The sequence below is a fragment of the Balaenoptera borealis genome, assembly GCF_965194805.1.
Source record: "Balaenoptera borealis genome assembly, chromosome: 17".
NCBI lineage: Eukaryota > Metazoa > Chordata > Mammalia > Artiodactyla > Balaenopteridae > Balaenoptera > Balaenoptera borealis.
Genome location: NC_138876.1, coordinates 1,029,817 through 1,050,227, shown reverse-complemented (window position 1 = coordinate 1,050,227; position 20,411 = coordinate 1,029,817). Strand labels below are relative to the sequence as shown.

The window sequence follows — 20,411 nt, the reverse complement described above, 5'->3', positions numbered from 1 at the left end:
CAGAGACGCCCCCGCCGCCCACCCTCCCCGCAGCTCCCTGCAACACTGCCGCCTGTCTCCTTTTCCTCAGAGTGCTTCTGCCACCTGAAAGCAACTTTTCTTTTTTTTTTTGGCCGCGCTGTGCAGCCTGTGGGATCTTAGTTCCCCGACCAGGGACTGAAGCCGGGCCCCCAGCAGTGGAAGCCAGCGCTGAGTCCTAACCACTTGACCGACAAGGAATTCCCCCTGAAAGCAACTTTTCAGCCTGTTTACAAGCACCCGAGGGGCAGTTTGTGTCCACTGACGCAGCACGGCCCCAGCACACACACACCCCAGGAGACAGCACACTGCCCTGCACAGACGTGCAGGAGATGGGGAGGGGGGGAGGGGGTGGGGGACAGAGGATGCGTGGGGGGGTGGACAAGGGGCTGAGTGAGGGGAGGTCTTCTGCAAGCCCTTCCCCCAACAGGACCCTCTCCCTCCTCTGCCTCCACCTCTCCCGCAGGGCATTCTGTGCGTGGCTATCACACTGCCTATAACTATGAGCTGATTCATCTGCCTCCTAGTGGAGAGGAGCGTGAAGGCAGGGACTGTGGCAGCCTTCTTGGCAGGCGCCGCAGTCCCCACCTGACAGCCCCAGACCCAGCGGTGCCCGCAGCCTTTCTCACCCTCCCACCGAGTACCACGGCTGCCCTGCCAGCAGGCGGCAGCCGCCACCGTCCCCAGCCTGCACCCAACTCTGCTCTGGGCCTACAAAGGGGCCAGGCTATTCACAAGTGCAGGTGCAGCTCCAGGGAGGACACAAGCCACCTCCTCTCCCACCTGGCCTGGTTATCGAATCTGCAGGCGCAGCGTCTGTGCCCCCGCCAGCCCCTCACCCCTCTGTCCACCCCGCGACCGGGTGAGCATCCCAGAACATCTCTGGCCCATGGCCCTGGGACGCTGCCCACAGGCCCCTACCCAGCTCTCCAGCTTCCCGGCCGCCCCTTGGCCAGTGGTTCCTGCAGCAAGGCTGCTGCCAGGCTGTTCCCGTGCCTGGGGCAGCCCTCACCCCGGCCCCCAAGCCGCACCAGAGCTCTCCGACCTGGAGCCGGGAGAGAGGGCACCCAGGACCACCTGGCCGGCTGGTGGGAAAGCTTGGCTCTGCGAGGAGAGTTCCCGGTGCTACCGCTGCCCACCCGTCTGCAGAGAGCCCCTCGGTCCGTGGGTCCTCAGCCCACAAGACAGGAGGACCTCCTCGACCGCGTGGCGCTCCTTCCCTGGGTTGCCCATGGCACGGGCCAGCAGCAGCCTGCCTTGGGCCTGTCGACCCCCAGACCAGGCTCCTTGGGGGCAGGGGCAGCACAGGCCTGGCAGGGACAGAGTCAAGGCCAGTGCACGTACGTGCATCAGGACTCAGCACCCCTGGGCGGCAGGAAGGGTGCCAAGAGGCCCGGGGCCCTGTCTGCCACAACCATGCCATACTCAACACCTGCCCAGCAGGTGCTCTACACACACACACCTGCTTCCAGGCCCAGCAAGGGGGCCCGACGCCCAGCAGATGCCCACCAGATCCCCCAAGAGCTCTGGTGTCAGGAAGGGCCCGAGAAGGCAGGACAGGGCCTTAGGGCCTTCCCAGCACGCTGCCCCGGCTGGGACACTCCTCCCCCAAGCCACCTCCAACCACATCCGTCAGTCAAGCCTCGCTGAAATACTACCTCCACAAGGGGCCCTACCTGGCCACCCCCTCTCCGTCGCCCCGACACACCCTGCTAATGGCAAGTCACGATGGGAACGTCTCAGCAGCTGGCCAGCTCGAATGCAGGCACCAGAGGGCAGGAGGGACCACCCCTGCCTTGGGTCTCCTGGACCCCCAGCACCTGGACCGCCCACCTCCCACAGCCGGCCCTGAGCACCATCACGGCCTGCACGCTGCCATCCCGCGTGACACCTCATCTGTGGGGACAGATCTGTCTGCAACTTCTCCGCACACCTGACATCTCAGCCGGCTAAGACAACACCGTGACAGAGAGGATCTGAACAGGGGCCATGAGTCCCCACAAAGGCCCAGATGTCCACAGACACCACCTCCTGGCCTCTCTCCCAGCTGCCCCAAGAGGCCACCTGACCCCTCACCTGCCCTCAAGCTCCCTGGGGGCCCCCCCGCCACCAGTCTCTCGAAGCGAGGGGCACCCTCAACTCGTCCTCTCCAGTCAACCCGTGGCAGCCTGACCGCTGGTCACCTTCAACCTCTTCACTCCCAGCCCGTCCTGCAGCCAAGGCCCAACCCCCAGTCCAGCCACCTCGCAGCAACCAGGGGCCGCTAACGGGGCTCCCTCAGCTCTGTCACCTGGCATGACATCCACACTTGCCATGGCGCACGGGATACGGCCGAAGGAGGATGGGTGGGAGGCCGGCACCCTCCAGCCTCACTTCCCCACAGCCCTCTCGCTGCCCCGCTCGACCCTCTGCCTGGGACCCCACGGCCCCCCCTCCCACGGCCGGCTCCGCGCAGATGCTCAGCACGGCCCAGGCACCAGCTCCTCCAGAAGCCTTCTTCACAGCCTCCTGGCCAGGCCAAGGACCACGCCCTCAGCTGGGTTCCCCAGGCACCAAGCGTAGCACAGCTGTTAGAGCACAAGGCCCCGGCCGGAGCGCGCGGCGCCGAGCCTGCCGGGCCCCAGACCCTGTCACCTCCAGATCTCACACGGGTCAGTCTAGAAGCCGCTGCCGCACGTTCGCCCCGCAGCTCAGAGGGGCCACCTCAGGACCAGGCACCCAGATGAAGCCTGGCTCTGCAGCCTCCCCAGAGCACCGCCGTCGCGGCAGTGGGGAGCTGGCCTCCTGCGGGGGCCACGCCCACGGCGCTCCCCATCCTGTTCCTGGACTCCAGGGACTCAATAAGCGGGCAAAGCCGACCCCTCCCAGGCCAGCTCAGGCTTCCCGAAGAAAAGGCAGCAGCCAGCAGGGAGGGGAGGGGTAGACCTGCGGCCCAGGAAGCGAGGAATGGAGGGAGAGGCCCTGGGCGGCACAAGCCATGTCTCCTCCCCCTTCAGGGCTGCGTGGCTGCCACCCTCTCATCCACCTTCCCGCTCCTCCTGCCAAGAGGGACTCAGCTGCACATACACGGAGGGACGCGCTGCAAAGACCACCACATGCCTGCCTGGCAGCATCTCCCCACCCAGAGCGCAGGGCACGGTGCCCGGGTCTCCTCCTCCTCCACTCACTAGCCCAGGCCGCCCACTGCCCGCCAGGCTGAGCGCTCCCGGGCCAGGGCCCAACAGTGCAAGGTGGACGGCGAAGGTGGGTCCCAACAGGGAGCAGAGCCAGCACAGGCCCAGGGAGCCCCTCCTCCTGGTCGTACCTTCCTTGGTGGGGAGGTGGGCCCGGCTAGGAGGCAGGCAGCACAGCCGGTGCCTGCTGACCTGCATCAGGCCCTTGTTGGGCGTCTTCTTCAGCACGGGGCTGCTCTTCCCCCGGAGGGTCTGCCTCCGCCGCAGGCTGAACTGGCTCTTGGCCGCGGCAGCAGGTGGGGGGCTGCTCTTCTTGTCCCCAGGAAGGCTGCAGAGACAAAGAGCAGACAGCTCCTAACAGGTTCCCCCAGCGAGTGGCTCACCTCCCCACCCCTGCCCACCCAGATCCCAGCAACATGGACTCAGCCCCTGGAGGCAGCCCACTTCGCTTTCTCACCTAACCAACCTCAGCAGCCGTCAGAAGGCTGCTCCCCGCCCATCCCCCCCACCCCACCCCCCTCCTCCTCCCCGCCAGGCTCCCAGCCACAACCCTGGAGGATCCCAGAGCCAAGGGAGGCGGAGAGCGCAGGAGAGCAGCCCTCGACCCCCACCCAGTGTTCCACAACCACCTCCTGCACCTCCCCAGGCCAGATGAGCCCCCGCCTGGAGCTGGGGGAGAAGCAAAGCAGGCAGGCTTTGTACGGAGGAGGAGTTGCCCCCAGCCTCGTGACCCCCTCCCCACACTGGCTGAAACAGAGGCCACTGTCCAGAAAAAGTGAGGAGGGCAGGGAGCCCGAGGGATCCAAGACAGCACCTATTTGGGAGAGCAGGGCCCAAGATCAAGGTCAGACAGCAGGAAGGACCTCTGGAGTGGGACTTGCTGGGAGGACAGCGAGTGTCACCACGTCCGATGGCAGAGGCAGGCCCTCTGCCCTTGCCACTGGCAGCCACCACAATTAAGTCCCTGACCCCAGACGGAGCACTGGGCCACGACCCCGTCCTCGAGCCCCCTCTAGATCCGAGAGGACAGAGGGCGGGGAAGGTGACATGGGTTCAGTGAGGCAGTGACTCACCCTGTCACCCGGCCGTCAAGGGGCAGCCTTCCTCCCCGGTGGAAAGACGACCCCCTCCCGCAGAGACACTGCACCCTGAGTTTGCTTGCCCTGCTCCTGGCCTGGGCACAAACCCTGGGGGCCCAGAACAGGAACCACCCCAGCAGTCTCTGGTCTCTTGCCCACAGGAGAAAGGGTGGGATGCTGCGACCACCTCCACCTGCCCCGCCTGGCTGGGAGCCCCGGGCCAGCCCCCGGCCAGGCTGAGCCCTTTCAACTGTAAGGGACAGCAGTGACCCTGGCCTCATTCCTACTGACTACGGTGACACCACCACAGGCAAAGCCCCGCGCTCAGGCCCCTGCCGCTCAGGCCCTGTCCGGGACGAGGCTTCCCCTCCGCCTCCCACACCCCTGCAGGTGGGCCCTCCCACCTGCTCTGCATACAAGGCAGAGTCTGCCGGGCCAGACGGGACCCTGGGGCGGGGCGGGGACACACACCTAGCACTCCCCCGCCTCCGGATGATCTTGGTGCGGCTCTTCACTTTGTAAGCCGAGAGCGGGGTCTCACTGAAGAGGGGCTTCAAGCTGCTGGGTCCCACTGCTGGTCTGTCCCCTGGGGGGAACCGAGATGGGACTGGGGAGAGCTGGGAGGCATGGTCCTTGCTGCTGGCCTCCGACTGCCAACGGAAGGAGGAGGACGAGGAGGCCGAGGGGCTGGAGGCCTTCCACTTGTACTTGCTCGGGGAGGCCCCAGGCACGGAGGCTGTGGCCGACCTCCTGGGCTTGGCATCCAGGTCGGCTCTGAGCTGCGGCTTCTCCGTTCGTTCCGCTGCAGAAAAGGGGGCCTTGCACACATTCTCCGCCACTGCTCTGGGACTGAGGGCCCTCCGAGGGGCCCGCGGACTCTTCGCCGAGGCAGCCACCCACTTGTAGTCGTTTTTCCGGAACTTGTTGGTTCGACAGGACACCAGCAGCAAGGGCTCCCGGGTCTGCCTGGGTCCAGCAGCAGGTCTAGCTGGGCCGGCCACCAGGCCGGAGGCAGCTGACTGACCTGCATGGCCGGCGTTCGCTCTCCCGTCCCCAAGGAGCTGTGCACCACAGCTGGCCGCAGAGTGCGAGCCCACCTTCCGGCCCAGGGCCGTGCCGCCCCGCTGGGGCAGGCCGGGGGCCATGAAGCGGGCCTTGGCCGCAGCTGCGCTCTCACTGACCGTCCGCCAGGGCTCCGAGGGGCTGCTGCCCACGGCGCTCAGCGACTTCACCAGCCGGGGCTTGCCAGGCTCCTTCCGGCAGACCAGAAGGGGGTCCTCCTCACTGCAGCTCCCCTTGGCTCTTCCTGGCCTCGAGGGCTGCCGCTGCCCACCGGCAGGCTCACCCTCACCTTCCTGAGGCCTGTGGCTGCTCCAGGGGGGATCCCCGTATGCTTCCAAGGAGCCCCGCAGGACCCCTGCAGTGCCAGCTGAGCCCGGCTTTGACGGTGGTTTGACCTTGATGACCATGTTCTGATCCGGACTGAGCTGGACCTGCCTCTCCGGGATGTACTGCTGGGGGTCGGGACCCTGGCTGCCCCCAGCCCCAGGGGGCGGCTGCGCAGCACAGTCGCCGGGTGGGTCCGAGGATCCCAAGGGCCGATTCACAAGGGAGTATTTCTTGCGCCACACGGGCCCATGGTTCGGGGAGAAGCCCCTCCGGCTCAGACGAGGGTAGCGCGCACTGAAGGCCCTGCCGCTGCTGTAAGTGGGCGGCTGCCACTGGGAAGCGGCGGAGGTGCCTGGGGCAGAGGCACTGCCATGGAGGGTTTTGTAGTCATCGATCAGACCTGAGGAGACAGGAGCACAGGCCCCGTTAACCGGAGGGTGAGTAAAATCAGTGAGAATTCCCTGGAGGGGCATCAGCTGACCAGACACCCCGCAGACCCCAGTGGATCCTGCCAGGCCCCAGTGCAGGAGGGGCAGCTGCCAGTGCCTGAGAACCACTGAGAGTCAGCCCAAATGCCCTAGGCCAGTCTTCTCCGTAAGTCTTTTCCCGTCAGTTCTCCTTCAGTCCTATTTCTAGTTGCTTATCCTTAAAATGCACCCCTGTGGCATATTCCCTATCTGCCAGGAATGTTATGCTGGGTTCACAATCCTTTGAGGAGAAGTGTCACTCAGTATGAAGAGACCGGCAAGGCCCTATGCTGTAATGCCTCAAGAGACATGGAGGCCCTCTGGCTTGCCCACAGATAGAAAGAGAGCAGGGCTGCACCTTAATGAGCTCCCTGCCTGGCACACAAGACAGTGAGGGTAAGATAAGTGACACCCCTGGGTACTCCACACTTGACAAGAATGTCACACCATCCTCCCCTGAGGAGAGGAGAGGCCTAATCGTCTGGAATCGCAGTGCAGTGGACCGCCACGGGGCCCTGCCAAGGAAGCCTCTGGACAGCTGTGCCCGTGCAGGTGGGGCCCAGGCCTCAGCTGGAACAACCCAAGCTGTTACAACTCAGCCAACAAGCCCCACAGTTACAACGCTCCCCCACCATATGTCCCGCCCCCAGGCCCAAAGAGAGCCAGGTCCAGACCTGGTGACACCTCAGGGCAGATATGATGGAGGGCCAGGAAGTGCCTGGAAGGTGGGCTCAGCCCACTTGAACTCTCCCCTATACACACTTTCCAAGTCCTTAAGTCTTCTCTTTGTGGGAATAACTTTACAAGGGGAATTTTTTTTTTTTAAGTACAGCAAACCACATTAGATCTAAAAATGGAAAAGTTTGGAAACTGAAGACTGGGGAGTCTAGGCCGGGAATATCAAGGAGAGTGTGGCTGTACGGACGGAAGGAGCGTCAAAACGGGCTGTCCGGGGAAGAAACACACACCTGGCCCCGAGCGGGCTTTGCCACTGTCGGGCGCCGGGAGCGAGGGAGCGCCCAAGGGGCGCCGAGTACGTGCCCGCGCGTGGGGGTGGGGGGGCCCCCTCCCGCCCGCCGGTTACTAAGCGACCGCCCCGCCGCCACCCGCCGCAGCGCCAGAAACGCTCGCACCCTCCGTCGAAACCCGAGCTGGAGGTGACCCAGGCCGGTCGGGGCGCCCCTCCGGGTCCCCTAGACGCAGCCCGACCCCACCTACCTCCCCACCCGACCGGACCTAGCCGCCGAGACCGCGGGCGGAAAGCCACCCCCTTAGGGGAGGCGGGCAGGGGCCCGCTGTGAAGTGAAGGGGAAGAAAGGGACGCGCGACCCGGGCCCGACCCGACCCACCCTGCAGGAGACGGATCTGCCGCCGTAATTGCTCCTTTTCCTCCATCTCCGGAGTCCGCGACGCCAGACGAGGCCCCCGCGACTTCATCGCCGCGCGACCGTTTCCCCGCGGGCTGGGCGGAGCGCGGGGAGGCGCCGAGACTGCGCACTGAGGCGAGGCCTGGGCGACTGCCGGGCCGCGGGGAGCGGGAGCAGGAGAGATGCGCCGTCGCCCTGGCAACGGCTGGAGAGGCGGGGTCACGCATGCGCAGAGCTAGGGGCGGGGGCAACGTCACTACGGAGCGCCGGGAAGTGTACTCACCGCCCGTGTGGAGGGGGGCGCTGCGGCAGGTGGTCACCGCCCTGTAGAGCTCTGGCCGGGTTCTCCGCCAAGAGCTCTCGTTCCCTGCGGGACTGGGCGAGGGGCCGAACCCCAGACCCCACCCCAGCTGCAGCGCAGTTCCTTCCGCGTAGAATTAGGCTCTGGGGGTTCTGCAGGGGCGACCTGGTGGGATGAGGGCCCAAGAGACTCTATTGTTGCGCGGGCCAGGACAGGAGAAGAAACGTCCAAGATCGAAAAGGCCCTACAGAGACGTGTTAAACCTCTGAAAACATGAAAGATTTTGGTGTATCAGTGGAAACAGGTATAAAACCAGGTGTGTAAATCCCTCTATAGAGCTGGGGCGTGTAAAATGGTATGGCCGCTGTGGAAAACAGTCTGGTGTTTCCTCAGAAAGTTAAAAACAGAATTACGGGTTGACCCAGCACTTCCACTTCCGGGTATATACCCTGAAGAAGTGAGAACAGGGACTCAAACATGTGTGCCAATGTTGGATGGAGCATTATTCGCAATGACCAAAAGGTGGAAATAACCCAAGTGTCCATGAGGATGAATGGATAAACAGTGTATATCCGTACAATGGAACAGGATTTAGCCTTGAAAAGGAATGAAGTACTGATCCATGCTACAGCATAAATGAACCTCAGAAACATTATGCTGAATGAAGGAAGCCAGTCACAAAAGGACAAATATGGCAAAATTCCACTTACATGACATAGCTAGAATAGGGAAATTTATAGAGACAGAAAGTAGATCAGAGGTTACCAAGGGCCGAGGGGAGGAGGAATGGGGAATTATTGCTTTTTGGGTAGAGAGTCTATGTTTGGAGCGATGAAAAAGTTTTGGAAACAAGCAGTGGTGAGGGTTGCACAACATTGTGAATGTACTTAATGCCACTGAATTGGACACTTAAAAATGATTATAACAACTTGTATGTATTTACCACAATAAAAAGAAAGTGGACAGAATGTGTCTGCACAGACCTGAAAAATAGGAAATGTTAAAATGTTCTTCGAGCTGAAGGGAAATGATACAATATGGAGACAGATCTACATGAAGAAAGAGGACAGGAAACGAGAAATATGTTAGTAATTTTCTTTTTAATTCTCATTTCTTATTTTCTCTAAAAGACAAATAGATACAGCAAAAATAATAAAAACGTATTGTGGGTTTATAACATATGTACAGGTAAAACATATGCCACCAATGATTCAAGGGGTCACGTGCACTGTGTCTCCTGCAGGTGAGGATGCAGCCCACAGCCTCTTAGGTCAGCACCTGAACCCACCTTAGGGAGGCAGTGTTACTCCACTCAACATACAGCAGTGGGCACCCTGGGATTTCTTTGGCGGAGGTGGCCCCAGGCTAGGAAGACCAGGCAATAGAATGGCCCCTGCACTCAGGCTGTGAGACGGGGTGAGCCACAGGTCGTGCCCCACCAGCTGAACACTGTGTAAGACCCTTAGACCTTGGCAAAACTCTGAGGGCAAGGTAGGGGAGTTCTCGTAGAATGAGGGAATTTCCCACCAGGGATCTTGAAAAGCACTTCTTTGGACTTGCCCTGTCTTGCTTCTCTTGAGAATCCTGCAGCCATCACCTGATGAGTGAGCCAGGGCTGGCCTGATGGAGGATGGACAGCACATGCCTAGTTAATACCACTGACCCTCTTGGCAGCCAGCCGTCTGCCAAACACGTGAGGCCAGTGGTTGCCAGCTAGCCACAAAATCGATGAACCCAGGTGATACCACGTGGAGCAGAGATGAGCCTAAATGTCATAATTTAGGGCACCTCACATAATTATGAGCAAACCAGTGGATGTTTGTGTCACTAGGTTTTGGGGTGATTTATTAGCACAAACTGACGGATTCATGGGTCTAGCACTGAACTTGTCTTCTGTGCCCGACAAGCTCTCTGCTCCTGGACTTCAGTCCTGGGGTGGTGGAGGGGAGAGCCCAGCCACTTGCTGAGAGGAGGCAAGGTTTGTGGGTTTGTCTCCTGGAGTTGTGAAACTGTAAGTGGGATGTAAGTGCTGTCACGATTAACTCCTTAAAACGGACCTTGACAGTTACACTTAAAACTCTTTGATGGGGGCTTCCCTGGTGGCACAGTGGTTGAGAATCTGCCTGCCAATGCAGGGGACACGGGTTCGAGCCCTGGTCTGGGAGGATCCTGCATGCCGCGGAGCAACTGGGCCCGTGAGCCACAACTACTGAGCCTTCGCGTCTGGAGCCTGTGCTCCGCAACAAGAGAGGCCGCGATAGTGAGAGGCCCGCGCACCGCGATGAAGAGTGGCCCCCTCTTGCCGCAACTAGAGAAAGCCCTCGCACAGAAACGAAGACCCAACACAGCCATAAATAAATAAATAAATAAAATTTAAAAAAAAACAAAACTCTTTGATGTCCATCAAGCTGCCAAAGATTAAACAGTCTGCCTTCAGTGTTTGGGGGTGAAGGGAAGAGACTTCACTATTCACTTTTTGGATGTTGGCACAGCCTTTCTGAAGGGCAATTTGCAACACGTGCCAAGACCCTGAATACCGTTTGAGGAATTTCACTTTTCAGAATCTCCCCAAAAGAGATAATGAAACACGTGAAGGCCTTATGAACAAAAATATCAGGTGCTGGGGGGAAAGGGATGGAGAGGGATAAATTAGGAGTTTGGGATTAGCAGATACAAACTACTATATATAAAACAGATAAACAACAAGGTCTTACTGTATAGCACAGGGAACTGTATTCAATATCCTGTAAAAAACCATAATGGGAAGGAATATGAAAATACATATACATGTATAACTGAATCACTTTGCTGTATACCAAAAACTAACAGAATATTGTAAATCAACTATACTTCAATAAAAATTAAAAATTTTAAAGTCAGGTGCTGAGTTCTTTACACGGAACAAAAGTATTGAGCACGTTTATAGCCCATTACAGCATGCCAGGCCCCCTTTTTTTTTTTTTTTAAAGCACAGGTCTGTGTTTGTTTACTTATTTATTTATTTATGTATTTATTTTGGCTGTGCAGGCTCTTGGTTGCAGGCTTGTCTCTAGTTGCAGCACGTGGGTTTAGTTGCGTGGCGGCATGTGGGATCTTAGTTCCCCGACCAGGGATCGAACCCGCGTCCCCCGCGTTGGTAAGGCAGATTCTTAACCAGTGGACCAGCAAGAAAGTCCCTAGGCCCCATTCTAGCGTTAACACATATTAATGCATTGAGTCTTCACAACAACCCTGTCATTTCCGTCTTAAGGATGAGGAGACCAACACAAAGGGGGTCAATGTCCCATCCCAAATCACGGTAGCCTCACCCTCCCCAGACTCCTGCGCATCCTGGGCCAACTACTTCCTGGCCATCTCTCTCCTCCAGAGGTCTCTTCTTGCTGGCTGCCCACTCTCCGAGTGATCTCTTCTCTGCCAGTCTTCTCTCTTCCCCACAGTGGACCTTCCCGTAGGGCTGCCCAGGCGCAGGTCTGGGGCCATAAAAAGGACTCCATTACTGGCATTCAGCAAACAAGTGCTGAGGAACAGACATCCCTGTTGCTGGAAGGTCATTTCCATGGACTTCTCCCTCTCTCCCCTCACAGGGGAGTTGTCTCCCACCGCCACCCCTCACCTCCCTCTGCTCTCCTCCCTTCTCCCACACCCAGCTTCCTGCTCTTTTCACCACCCTAGCCCAAGCAGCGTTCCTGAGCTGCAAGCTGTTCCCCTGGCCACCCCACCCACGTCTGCCCTTGGCCTTGGACACCCCCCTTCTCTCCAGCCCCAGCACAGAAGACTACCCCAGGCACCAGCCTCTCTGAAGGGCGTGGGAGAGTAGTAAAGGGAAAGCAATGCAGCTGTACCGAATGCACTTTTACCAGGGCACGAGCACAAAATGTCAAATCCTTCCTGAGCTTGTTACCTGTCTCCTGGCTCTATGGCCTGCAAAAGTGTCTGCATCCCCCCTCCACCAACCCAGCCTGCACCTCCCTTGGGGAATGTCCCCCTCCTGCCATCTCCTTCCCTCCAGGAGGTCTGCGTGCGATGGGAGTCAGGCACCCTGACTCACCGGGCCCTCACGTGGGAACAGGTGGTTGGCCGGCTGGGACCGCTACCCCGTGGATACCCCCTCGCCTTTTATCCCAGAGGGAGAGAGGCAGGAAGTGAGTGTAGACGAGAACTGCCATTGAGGGCTCTGTGGGTCCCTCCTCCATCCCAGCCTCCAATCCCCCACTTGACCCTCCACCCTCACGGCAGAGCATGAGCCTCAGAACCAGATCCTTTCGGGAGAAAAGTTGATTAATCTACCGTTTCCTAGATGGCAGCATTTCCACGAGGCTCTCAGGGACCACGGTGGATGGATGGTGTGACTCTCACCACCACAATTTCCCACATGCCCTAGTACTGGGCAAACCTGCCTAGGTGGACGAGACACCACCACCCCCAGCCCAGCAAAGCCTGGATCCCAGCAGTAAGAGCCTCCTGCAGCTGGGGCAAAGTGAAGTGAGGCTCGGAGCGTCGGAAACAAGAGCAATAGGGCCGCTTCCCTCTGCAGAGGACCGGTTGGAGTGGGGCAGGGTTCTGAGCCGCTCCCCCGACCCCTGTCAGCAGAAAGTGCCGGGAGCCAGGCAGGATGCCGCAGGCCTCCGGACAGAGGACCAAAAGGAAACAAGACGGGAGGGCCGTGCGGGGGAGGGGCGGCTGGAGGCGGGGCGTGGGCAGAGCGAACCGCTAGTCACCCGCGCCGGCCCCCAGGACGCACCGTGAGCCTCCGCTGATCCCGACCTGCGGGGGGCAGTTTCCCCGCCTGCCCCCCCAGGTTCTGCCGCCCCTTCCTGCGGCCTACGCCCCTCCTGACTCCCGGGGCGCCCCTGGATCCGAGACCGCCCTGCTCTGGGGCCTCGCCGTCGCCCAGCGATCCGCCGAGCGTTGATTGAGCGCCTGCTGGACAGGCCCTGCTGACCGGCGGTCCGAGCCGCCGCCGAGGGTCCGGGCCAGCAAGGGGGGCGGGGGCGGCGAGCGGGAGGGAGGCCCCGCGGGGACTCAACTCTCAAAGGAAAGGACTCCTGGGACTTCAGTGCGTCTGGCACCCTCTCGGCCCCCGCTCCGCGTTCGTTCACTCCCGGCCCGAGCGGCTCTCGGGCACACGGGGCCCTCCGGGGCGCCTCTTGCCCGCGCGGGCTCCTGGGGGCGCGGCGGCGCGGGCCGCGGGCCGCGGCTGCCGACATCCTGGGCGCCGACTTCAGGCACCCTGGGAACCCCCAAAGTGTCACTGGGAGGCGGGCACAGGGTGGAGCCAGCCCCCCCGGGCTGCACCACCCACATCGCGGACCCAGATGAGCCCGAGGCCCGCAGCTCCCCCTACCCCTCCCCAGACCCTGGCCGTCCCTGATGCCCGATGGCCGGGGCTGGGTGGGTTCCTCAGGCCGACTACCCCCTAGCCCCGTCTCATGCGGTCCTGGCCTCCACTGTCCCTTCCTGGAGGCCCTGCCTGGACGCCCTCAGGCCTCCTCTCCCTAAGCCCACTCTCCCATGTCCTCTGAGGTATCCCAACTGCTGCCTCCAAAGGGCTGTCCTGGTTATCTCCTGGGTCTTACGACCTTTCTTCCTCCCAGGGGCTCGGCCCTCCCAGGGCAGAGGCTGTGGCCTCCTCTGCCCAGTTCCCAGCAGTGCCTGGCCGGGCCTGCCCCACACCGGGGGGGGGGGGGGCATCGGGTTGCCGTGAGCTTCCTCTTCCTTAGAACTCTCCCAGAGGTGCTGACCCTTCCCCGCACACAGCCAGAAGCCCCCTCCCAGGCTCCCATCCCTGGTCACGGTTCTCCCCCCAAGGGCGCGGTGTCCTAGCTGGCTCTGGACCCCCAGGGTCTGCCCAGATGTTGCCCAGGGAGGCCTCACCCCCACCCCATATCACAGAGTGGCTGTGAGGAAGATGGGAGGTTGCCCCAGACCTCCTGGCCCTGGAAATGTCCGGGTGCTCCCCAGCCCTCCAAACGGGGTAGAGGGAGGGGGTGCAGGGCCAGCCCCGCCCACCTTCCTTCTGCTTTTTCTCCCCAGTGGACTCACTTCCTGTCCTCTCAGGCTGACTCTGCCCTCAGGAGCCTAGTGACACAACCACTCACCAAGCCCAGTGCCTCTTGTTTAGGTAATTGCCAAAGAACTGAGCGTGTGAACGAGGAGTTGCTGCAGCAATGCCCTGTCCACGCTTCACTCAGCCCCGGGTCACTGCAACATTCCAAAACACACACCCCAGGAAGTCACTTTCCCTGCACTGGCATCGGGGCCGCTGCCAGCGGCTCTACCTGGAGGCGCCCTTGTCCCGTTCACGGCCAGAGCCCTCATCTGCAGGAGCACATGGCACCAGGTGCTGATAAACACTCGTGGCTCGAATGAACGCATGCGGCGGAGCCTGCGGGGTGAGTCTCAGGCCAGCCAACTGGCAGGGGCCCTGGTGCGGGCTCCGGAGTGTCATAGGGCCCAGAGGCAGGATGTGGCGGTGGAGTGGTGGAGAAGAGGGGACACGGGGCTCCTGGCTGCCTTGCACTGGACATGATCCGCAAGCAGCCCAGGGGACTAAGGGTGTTGAGAGCCTGAGACAGGCCTGGGTGTTGTTGCTGGGCTTCAGGTTTTCAAAGTAACAGCTTCATTGAGATGTAATTCACATACCATACAATTCACCCATTAAAAGTGTAAAACTCTGGGGGTTTAGCATATTCAGAGTTGTGCAGTCATCACCACAATCGACTTGAGAACATTTCCATCTCCCCAAAAGAGGCTGTGTCACTCCCCATCCCTCTCCCCCCAGCACCTGGCAACTACTAATATGCTTTCGGTCCCTACGGATTTGCCTGTTCTAAACAATTTGCATACATGAATCACGTGAGATATTGTCTTTCATGTCTGCCTTCTTTCACTTGGCATAATGTTTTGAGGTCCACCTACATTGTGCCGTGAGTCACAACTTCATTCCCTTGTATGACCGAGCACCACACCATCGTGTGTCTCCCATCGTATGCACTGACCACATTCTGTCTGTGCTTCCACAGACCGACATTTGCGGTGCTTCTGCGTTTTGGCTGTTAACAATAATGTTGTGGGAACATCCATGTGCAGGTTTTTACGTGAACATATGTCTTCACTTCTCTTGAATACACACCTAGCAGTGGAATGAATGAGATCTAATGGTAATTCTCTGTTTAACTTTTTGAGGAACTGCCAGACTGTTTTGCACGGCCGCAGCTGCATCCTTTTACGTTCCCAGTAGTGTGTGAGGCTCCAGTTTCCCCCCATCTTCCCGAACACTTGTTACTTCCCATTTATACAGTCATCTACGGGGTGTGAAGCTGCATCTTACTGTGGTTTGATTTGCAGTCCCCTGACAGCTAATGGTGTGAGCATCTTTTTGTGCGCTTGTTGGCCATTTGTAGCAATACATTTTCTTTGAGGAAATGTCCCTTCAGACCCTTTGCCGTGGCCCAGAGTTTCCAGAGAGAAGGACTGAAGAAGTGCCCAGCAGTTGGTCCCCAGCAGTTCGAGGCAGCAGCGGGTGGGGCACGAGCTGGCGCACCCTGACCCTCCCCTACCCACCCCCGGGCTGCGGGGCGGGCTCACATGGGGTGTTTCCGGACTGTCGCTGCGCCAGGCCGGCTGAGGTTTCACTTTTGGATCTGGGGACCTTTGGGCTGTGTGCTCGCTCGGCAGCTCCGGGGCAGAGCCCTCCGATCCCAGCCAGCAGAGCGGCCTGGCTTCAGCTTTGTGGGCGCGGGCACGCAACAGTCACGGTCACGGTGAGCTGCTCCCCGCCCCTGCGCGCCGCACCCCACTGCCTGCCCTGGCTCCGGGGTGGGGCTCTCCCTAGTGCTGGGTGGGGGGAGGCCAGCTCCCCTGGGTGGAGACCTGGTACGGGCACCCTTCTGCGGCTTCCCCAAGCCCCCCAGGACTCGCAATCCCAGGCCGGCTTGGGGAAGCCCCAGGCCTCTGGGAAGGGGGTGTCCTCCCCAGCCCGGCTAGTTTGGGCTTAACTCCTGGTAGGCCCTCTAGGTGCTCCTTGGCCCACTCTCAGACTTCAGACCAGCCCTGAAGCTCAGAGGCTTCCTAAGGGCTGGCCCCCGTGACTGGAGCCCAGATGTCCTGGGTCCTGAGTCAGGCCCACATTGGCTTCTGACCCCTGAAGACAGACTAGTGGCTCATGGAGCTTTGGGCGCAGAGAAAGCCCTGGAGGACACGTCTAGGAGCTGGGGACACTTGGGCTGGGCCTGGCTGTGGGCCTTTGCACCAACTGCCCAGGAAGTGATGGCTTCTGTTTCCTCCCCTGCCCTCTGAACACCTCAGCCAGGGGGTCAGCTGCTACAGCAGACAGAACAGTGGCCTGGGGTCACTCCAAGGCCCCAGCCTTGCCCTGCCCTTCCTCAGTGGCTGCTTTTCGTGAGCAGCCCTAAGCCTTGTTGAAGTGACAAAGTGACAAGAGGCCTTGGTGGGTGGCCAGGGCTGCCCCCCCACCCCCGCCCCAAGCGCTGAGTCCCAGGGCTTTCTTGGGCTTCACGTGGGCACTCTGATCACAGAACAGATGGTGTGCATGGCCTGAGTCCCACTGAGGGCTGTGAATGACGTCCCACCCTGGAGGTGCTCATGGCCCCTTGGAGAGGCGGATGAGTGGATGGCAGGGTGCACTTCTGCTTGTTTTCGTGTTGGGTGATAGTCAGCAGCAAGCGCTTTCTGCCAGTCAGAGCACCCCAGGACTAGCCAAGCAGGGTTGCTTTGGAGGGAAAGAGCTCCCCATCACTGGAGACGTCCAAGTACCTACCTTCCCCCTCTTCCGCCCACCCTCTTCCAGTCCTGCGGGTGCAAGGCCTGACCCAGCTGCCCGCCTCAGGAGCATGGCATCGGCCTTTGCGAGGGTGGTCAAGAGCGTGGTCCGGGAGCTGGACCACAGTGGAGAGCTCACCCCTGTGGACAGCCTGCAGAGCTCCACCAGCTTCCAGCTCTACTGCCTTTTGGGCAGGAGGTCCTCGAGTTCACGGTTCTGGAGACACCGCTACACACGTGTCAACCTGTCCATCAGGGACATCCTGGAGCCCGACGCCCCCGAGCCAGGTACCCCGCTTGGCACTGAGTCAGAGCCACGGGTCGGGTGGGGGGAGGAGTGGGCGGGCCCGCTGCCACCTGCTCTGGGCCTCTGGGCTCTCTGCTTCCGGGGGCAGGCGCTTTTCAGAGGCCCCTCCGCCCGGGCGGACAGGCGACGGCTGGTGGGCCGGGCCTCAGCTCTGGTCTTGCTGCAGCTGTGGAGCGTGGCGGCACCTTCCGTTTCCACGACGCTGTGGACGGGCAGCTGCAGGGCAGCGTGGAGCTGGCGGCCCCAGGACAGGGGAAGCTGTCAGGTGGGGCCGCGGTGTCGGGCAGCTCCAGCACCTCGATGCACGTGTGCATGCTGCGAGTGGCCCCCAACACCTGGGAAGCCATGCATCGGGAGAGGTGAGCCCCGGGGTGGCGGGGCCCTGCTGAAACTGGGCAGCCTCTGGGTCAGGACCTCGGGGCATCAGGAGTCACAGGGGGTCTCTGCCAGGCTGAGGGAAGTCCCAGAGGCAGGGGCGTGCTGGGACCAGTGGGCAGGGAAGGAGGCTGCAGAGGTCCTGCGGGCCAGGGTGGCCAGGCAGGGCCCTAGGGTCAGGGGTCAGACCAAGTCCCACTGCGAGGAGGCTGGGCTGCTGGGGTGGAGCCGACACAGGGACCCTGGTGAGAAGGACCATTAGCTCAGAGCGGAGACATGAGATTTGAACCCGGGGAGCGGCAGGGAGTGGAGGGAGACAGCAGCCAGGTGAGCGACCGGCCAAAGGGGTGGGCCCCTCCAGAGGTCTTCAGGTGTCCGCCTGTCCCCGCTGGAACTTGTCTTTTCTTCCTGCACCCCAGCCACTCACAAACATTGTCGGGAGCACCAGGGAGAGAATGATGGGTACCCCGTGCCTGGGCATCCACAGAGCTCTTGGTCTCCTCGGCCGTGTCACCGCCCCCACCCCCCATGGCCACAAAGGCTGAGGTCCAAGGGAGGGAAGCCCGTCCCGTGGCAGGGGGAGGGGAGGGCAGGTTGCACCCCTGCGAGCTTCCCATTGGTCTGCTCACCACAGGCGCTTGCGGCAGCCTGAGCACAAAATCCTGCAACAGCTGCGGAATCGTGGGGATGACGTGTTCGTCGTGACCGAGGTGCTGCAGACACAGAAGGAGGTGGAAGTCACCCGGACCCAAAAGCAGGAGGGCTCAGGCCAGTTTGCACTTCCGGGAGCCATGTGCCTGCAGGTGTGCGGCATAGGTCCTGCAGTGGGCTCGGGCTGGGGAGGCAGGAGGGCAGTGTCCCCAGGCAGTGGGGTAGACCCCTGCCACCAGCACCCTGTTACATCTGGCCCCATAACCCAGAGCCCAGTCCTGAGCCCATATCCATCCCTCAGGGCAGAGGCGAGGGCCACCTGAGCCAGAAGAAGATGGTCACCATCCCCTCGGGCAGCATCCTCGCATTTCGGGTGGCCCAGCTGGTTATTGGCTCTGACTGGGGTGAGCCAGGATCAGGGTGACTTCTGGGGCCCAGACTCCTTGGCAGAGAGGCAAAGAGGCCTGGAAGAGCCACCAGGGGTCACTGGGGGCATCTGGTTGCATAACCTCATGGGTTGGGGTGGCTGAGGGTCCCTTGCTCTGGCATTTGGGAGGTTGGGGCACAAAGGGGGTGCTGCGCAGGGGCCCCCAGCTTGGGAGGGAGATGCCAGGCGCTCCGCCAACCTGCTTGCCCACCTCTGCTCCCGCCTGGCTGCCAGACATCCTCTTCTTCCCGGACAAGAAGCAGACGACCTTCAGGCCACAGCAGCAAGGTGAGGCCTGCGGACCTGGGCAATGGGACGAGCTGATGAGGCATTGTCCTGCCCAGCACAGCACAGCACAGCCGGGGGACGCACGCACGCACGCGCGCACACACACACACACACGCACGGTGACACGGTGACAGGCTGACACCAGCCTGGTTAGACCTTGCTCCCTGTCCTGGGCTGCCAGTACTGGGGCGGTGGTGACAGGCTGTGAGGGCCGAGGGGAGGCCTCAGCCCTCTCTGGTTCGGGGACCCACCCCTGCACTGACCAGCCCTGCCTCGTCCAGGCTACAGGCCCTCCTACATTGCAGGTGGCCAGCTGCCGTGGTCCTCCTGCCTCACCTCCATAAGGTTCCTCGCTGTCCGCTTAAAGTTCCTGTCGGGTCAGTACCTTCTTGGCCACCCCCCTGGTGGGCTCCCCTTCTGCCCCACTGTGGTCTGCCCTCCGTAACCAGGGCTCCCCGGGGCCGTGTGGGCACCTGGGCAATGGCAGCCCTGTCCCCACAGACGGGCCCGTGGAGGACCGGTTGGCGACCACCGAAGACTTCCAGGGCCTGCAGGCAGAAGTGGGGGCCTGGGCCGTGGGCCTGGAGGGCTTGTCCAAGGAGCCTTGTGGGCAGCTGCTGGGGGCCCTCAGGCAGGTGCTGCGGGACGAGGCCGCCCTGCAAGCCCTGGATGAGTCGGTGAGCGAGCTGGGTGGGGCGTGCTGGGCGAGCTGGGGCGGGAGGGGTGGGCGGAGCTGGTGCCTGCGCCCCGCCCCCCCCACTCACCCGCCCGCCCCACGCCCTTACCCCCAGCTGGAGCACGGCCTGCGTGGAGGGCTTTTGGAGCCTCAGGGTGGTCCGGTGGGTGCTGTCCTCCAGTGCCTGGTGTTCTCCTCCAGAAGGCTGGAAGAGGAACTTGCCGGCCCCGTCTTCTACCTGCTGCAAGCTCTAGCTGGTGAGGGGCTCCGGGGGTGGGGCAGGTAGGGAGCAGGAATGTGGGCTTCCCTAGCTGGCCTTCCGGAACCCCCTCTCACACAAGGTCTCTCCCCAGTGCTGAGTGCAACCCAGCACGTGCTGCTGGCTGAGGTGCTGGAGATGGGGGCCCTGTCGGGGGCGTTCAAACTGGTGAGAGGGCCCAGCTTGTAGGGGAGGGGCTGTGCCGGAGGTGCGGACCCAGTGCATCTGGGATCGGGTGGTGTGGGTGGTGCCAGAAGCCTGGGGGCCCCCTCTGACAACCTCCCACCCTGTTCTGCCAGGTGGAGAGCCTTTTGGAGCAGAGCACCCCATGGCAGGAGCGCAGGGCCGTGTCCCTGCCGCCCGAGCTCCTGGGGAGCAGCTGGGACTCAGAGGCACCCACCTGGGTCCTGCTGGAGGAGTGCGGCCTTGAGCCACAGGTGGGCGCCCCCCAGGTGTGCTGGAAACCGGAGGCCCAGGGCTGTGCGTATGCGCTTTACGCCTGCCTGGCTCTGCTATTCAGGCTGAGCCGGCTCTGCTAGCCTGCAGTCCGCCCGCAGGGCAGCTCTCTAGTCGGGGCAGAGCTCATGCCCACCTAGCTGCCTGGAGCCACACCCAGCCATGTGGGCAGCTCACCACAAGGCCTGGGAGTTGAGGAAAGCCAATAAATGTGATGAACAAAGGGAAAATGCTCACTGAGCTTTTGAGGGGCCCTATGTCAGGGGTCGGGGCAGCGATGGGGATGGTGCCTCCGCATGAGGAGGGACCGGGGGGCTGAGAGCAGGCATCTCTCCCGTGGGGCTGAGGGGGCGCTCCCTGTGCTGCACCTGACCACTCCGGAGCGAGCAGCCACGTG

The 20,411-nt window shown here is 61.6% G+C and overlaps 2 protein-coding genes and 1 long non-coding RNA gene across 8 annotated transcripts in view; 2 read left to right on the top strand and 1 right to left on the bottom strand.

Moving 5' to 3' along the window:
* Window positions 1–7,647, bottom strand: part of ZC3H3 (zinc finger CCCH-type containing 3) — an 82,436-nt gene extending 74,789 nt beyond the window's left edge. Inside the window, exons 1-3 of one of the 3 annotated variants that reach the window (XM_082364574.1) lie at window positions 7,476–7,647; window positions 4,742–6,059; window positions 3,323–3,519 (exon numbers count right to left, since the gene is read on the bottom strand). In XM_082364574.1, the coding sequence (XP_082220700.1) occupies window positions 3,323–3,519; window positions 4,742–6,059; window positions 7,476–7,563 (1,603 nt within the window). In that variant the 5' untranslated portion in view covers window positions 7,564–7,647. The remainder of the gene's footprint in view (window positions 1–3,322; window positions 3,520–4,741; window positions 6,060–7,475) is intronic. The other 2 variants (XM_082364572.1, XM_082364573.1) reach the window with 2 other exon arrangements.
* Window positions 7,648–7,750: 103 nt separating this feature from the next.
* Window positions 7,751–10,182, top strand: LOC309615244. Its single transcript, XR_014236657.1, has 2 exons — window positions 7,751–8,110; window positions 9,930–10,182. It is a non-coding gene; the product is annotated as an uncharacterized lncRNA (long non-coding RNA).
* A 4,073-nt stretch (window positions 10,183–14,255) lies between these two features.
* On the top strand, window positions 14,256–20,244 carry GSDMD (gasdermin D). Of its 4 annotated transcripts, XM_082364581.1 has the most exons (11): window positions 14,256–15,557; window positions 16,604–16,863; window positions 17,049–17,241; window positions 17,892–18,060; window positions 18,210–18,312; window positions 18,570–18,623; window positions 18,905–19,000; window positions 19,125–19,300; window positions 19,415–19,556; window positions 19,653–19,726; window positions 19,858–20,244. In XM_082364581.1, the coding sequence occupies exons 1-11, from the start codon at window positions 15,382–15,384 to the stop codon at window positions 20,095–20,097; spliced, it is 1,683 nt and encodes a 560-aa protein (XP_082220707.1). In that variant the 5' UTR covers window positions 14,256–15,381; the 3' UTR covers window positions 20,098–20,244. The 4 variants fall into 4 exon arrangements, with proteins under 4 accessions (XP_082220707.1, XP_082220708.1, XP_082220709.1 ...); XM_082364582.1 differs by lacking the exon at window positions 18,570–18,623 and having other exon boundaries at window positions 14,258–15,557; window positions 18,929–19,000; XM_082364583.1 differs by lacking the exon at window positions 18,905–19,000 and having other exon boundaries at window positions 14,259–15,557.
* The last annotated feature ends 167 nt before the right edge of the window (window positions 20,245–20,411 follow it).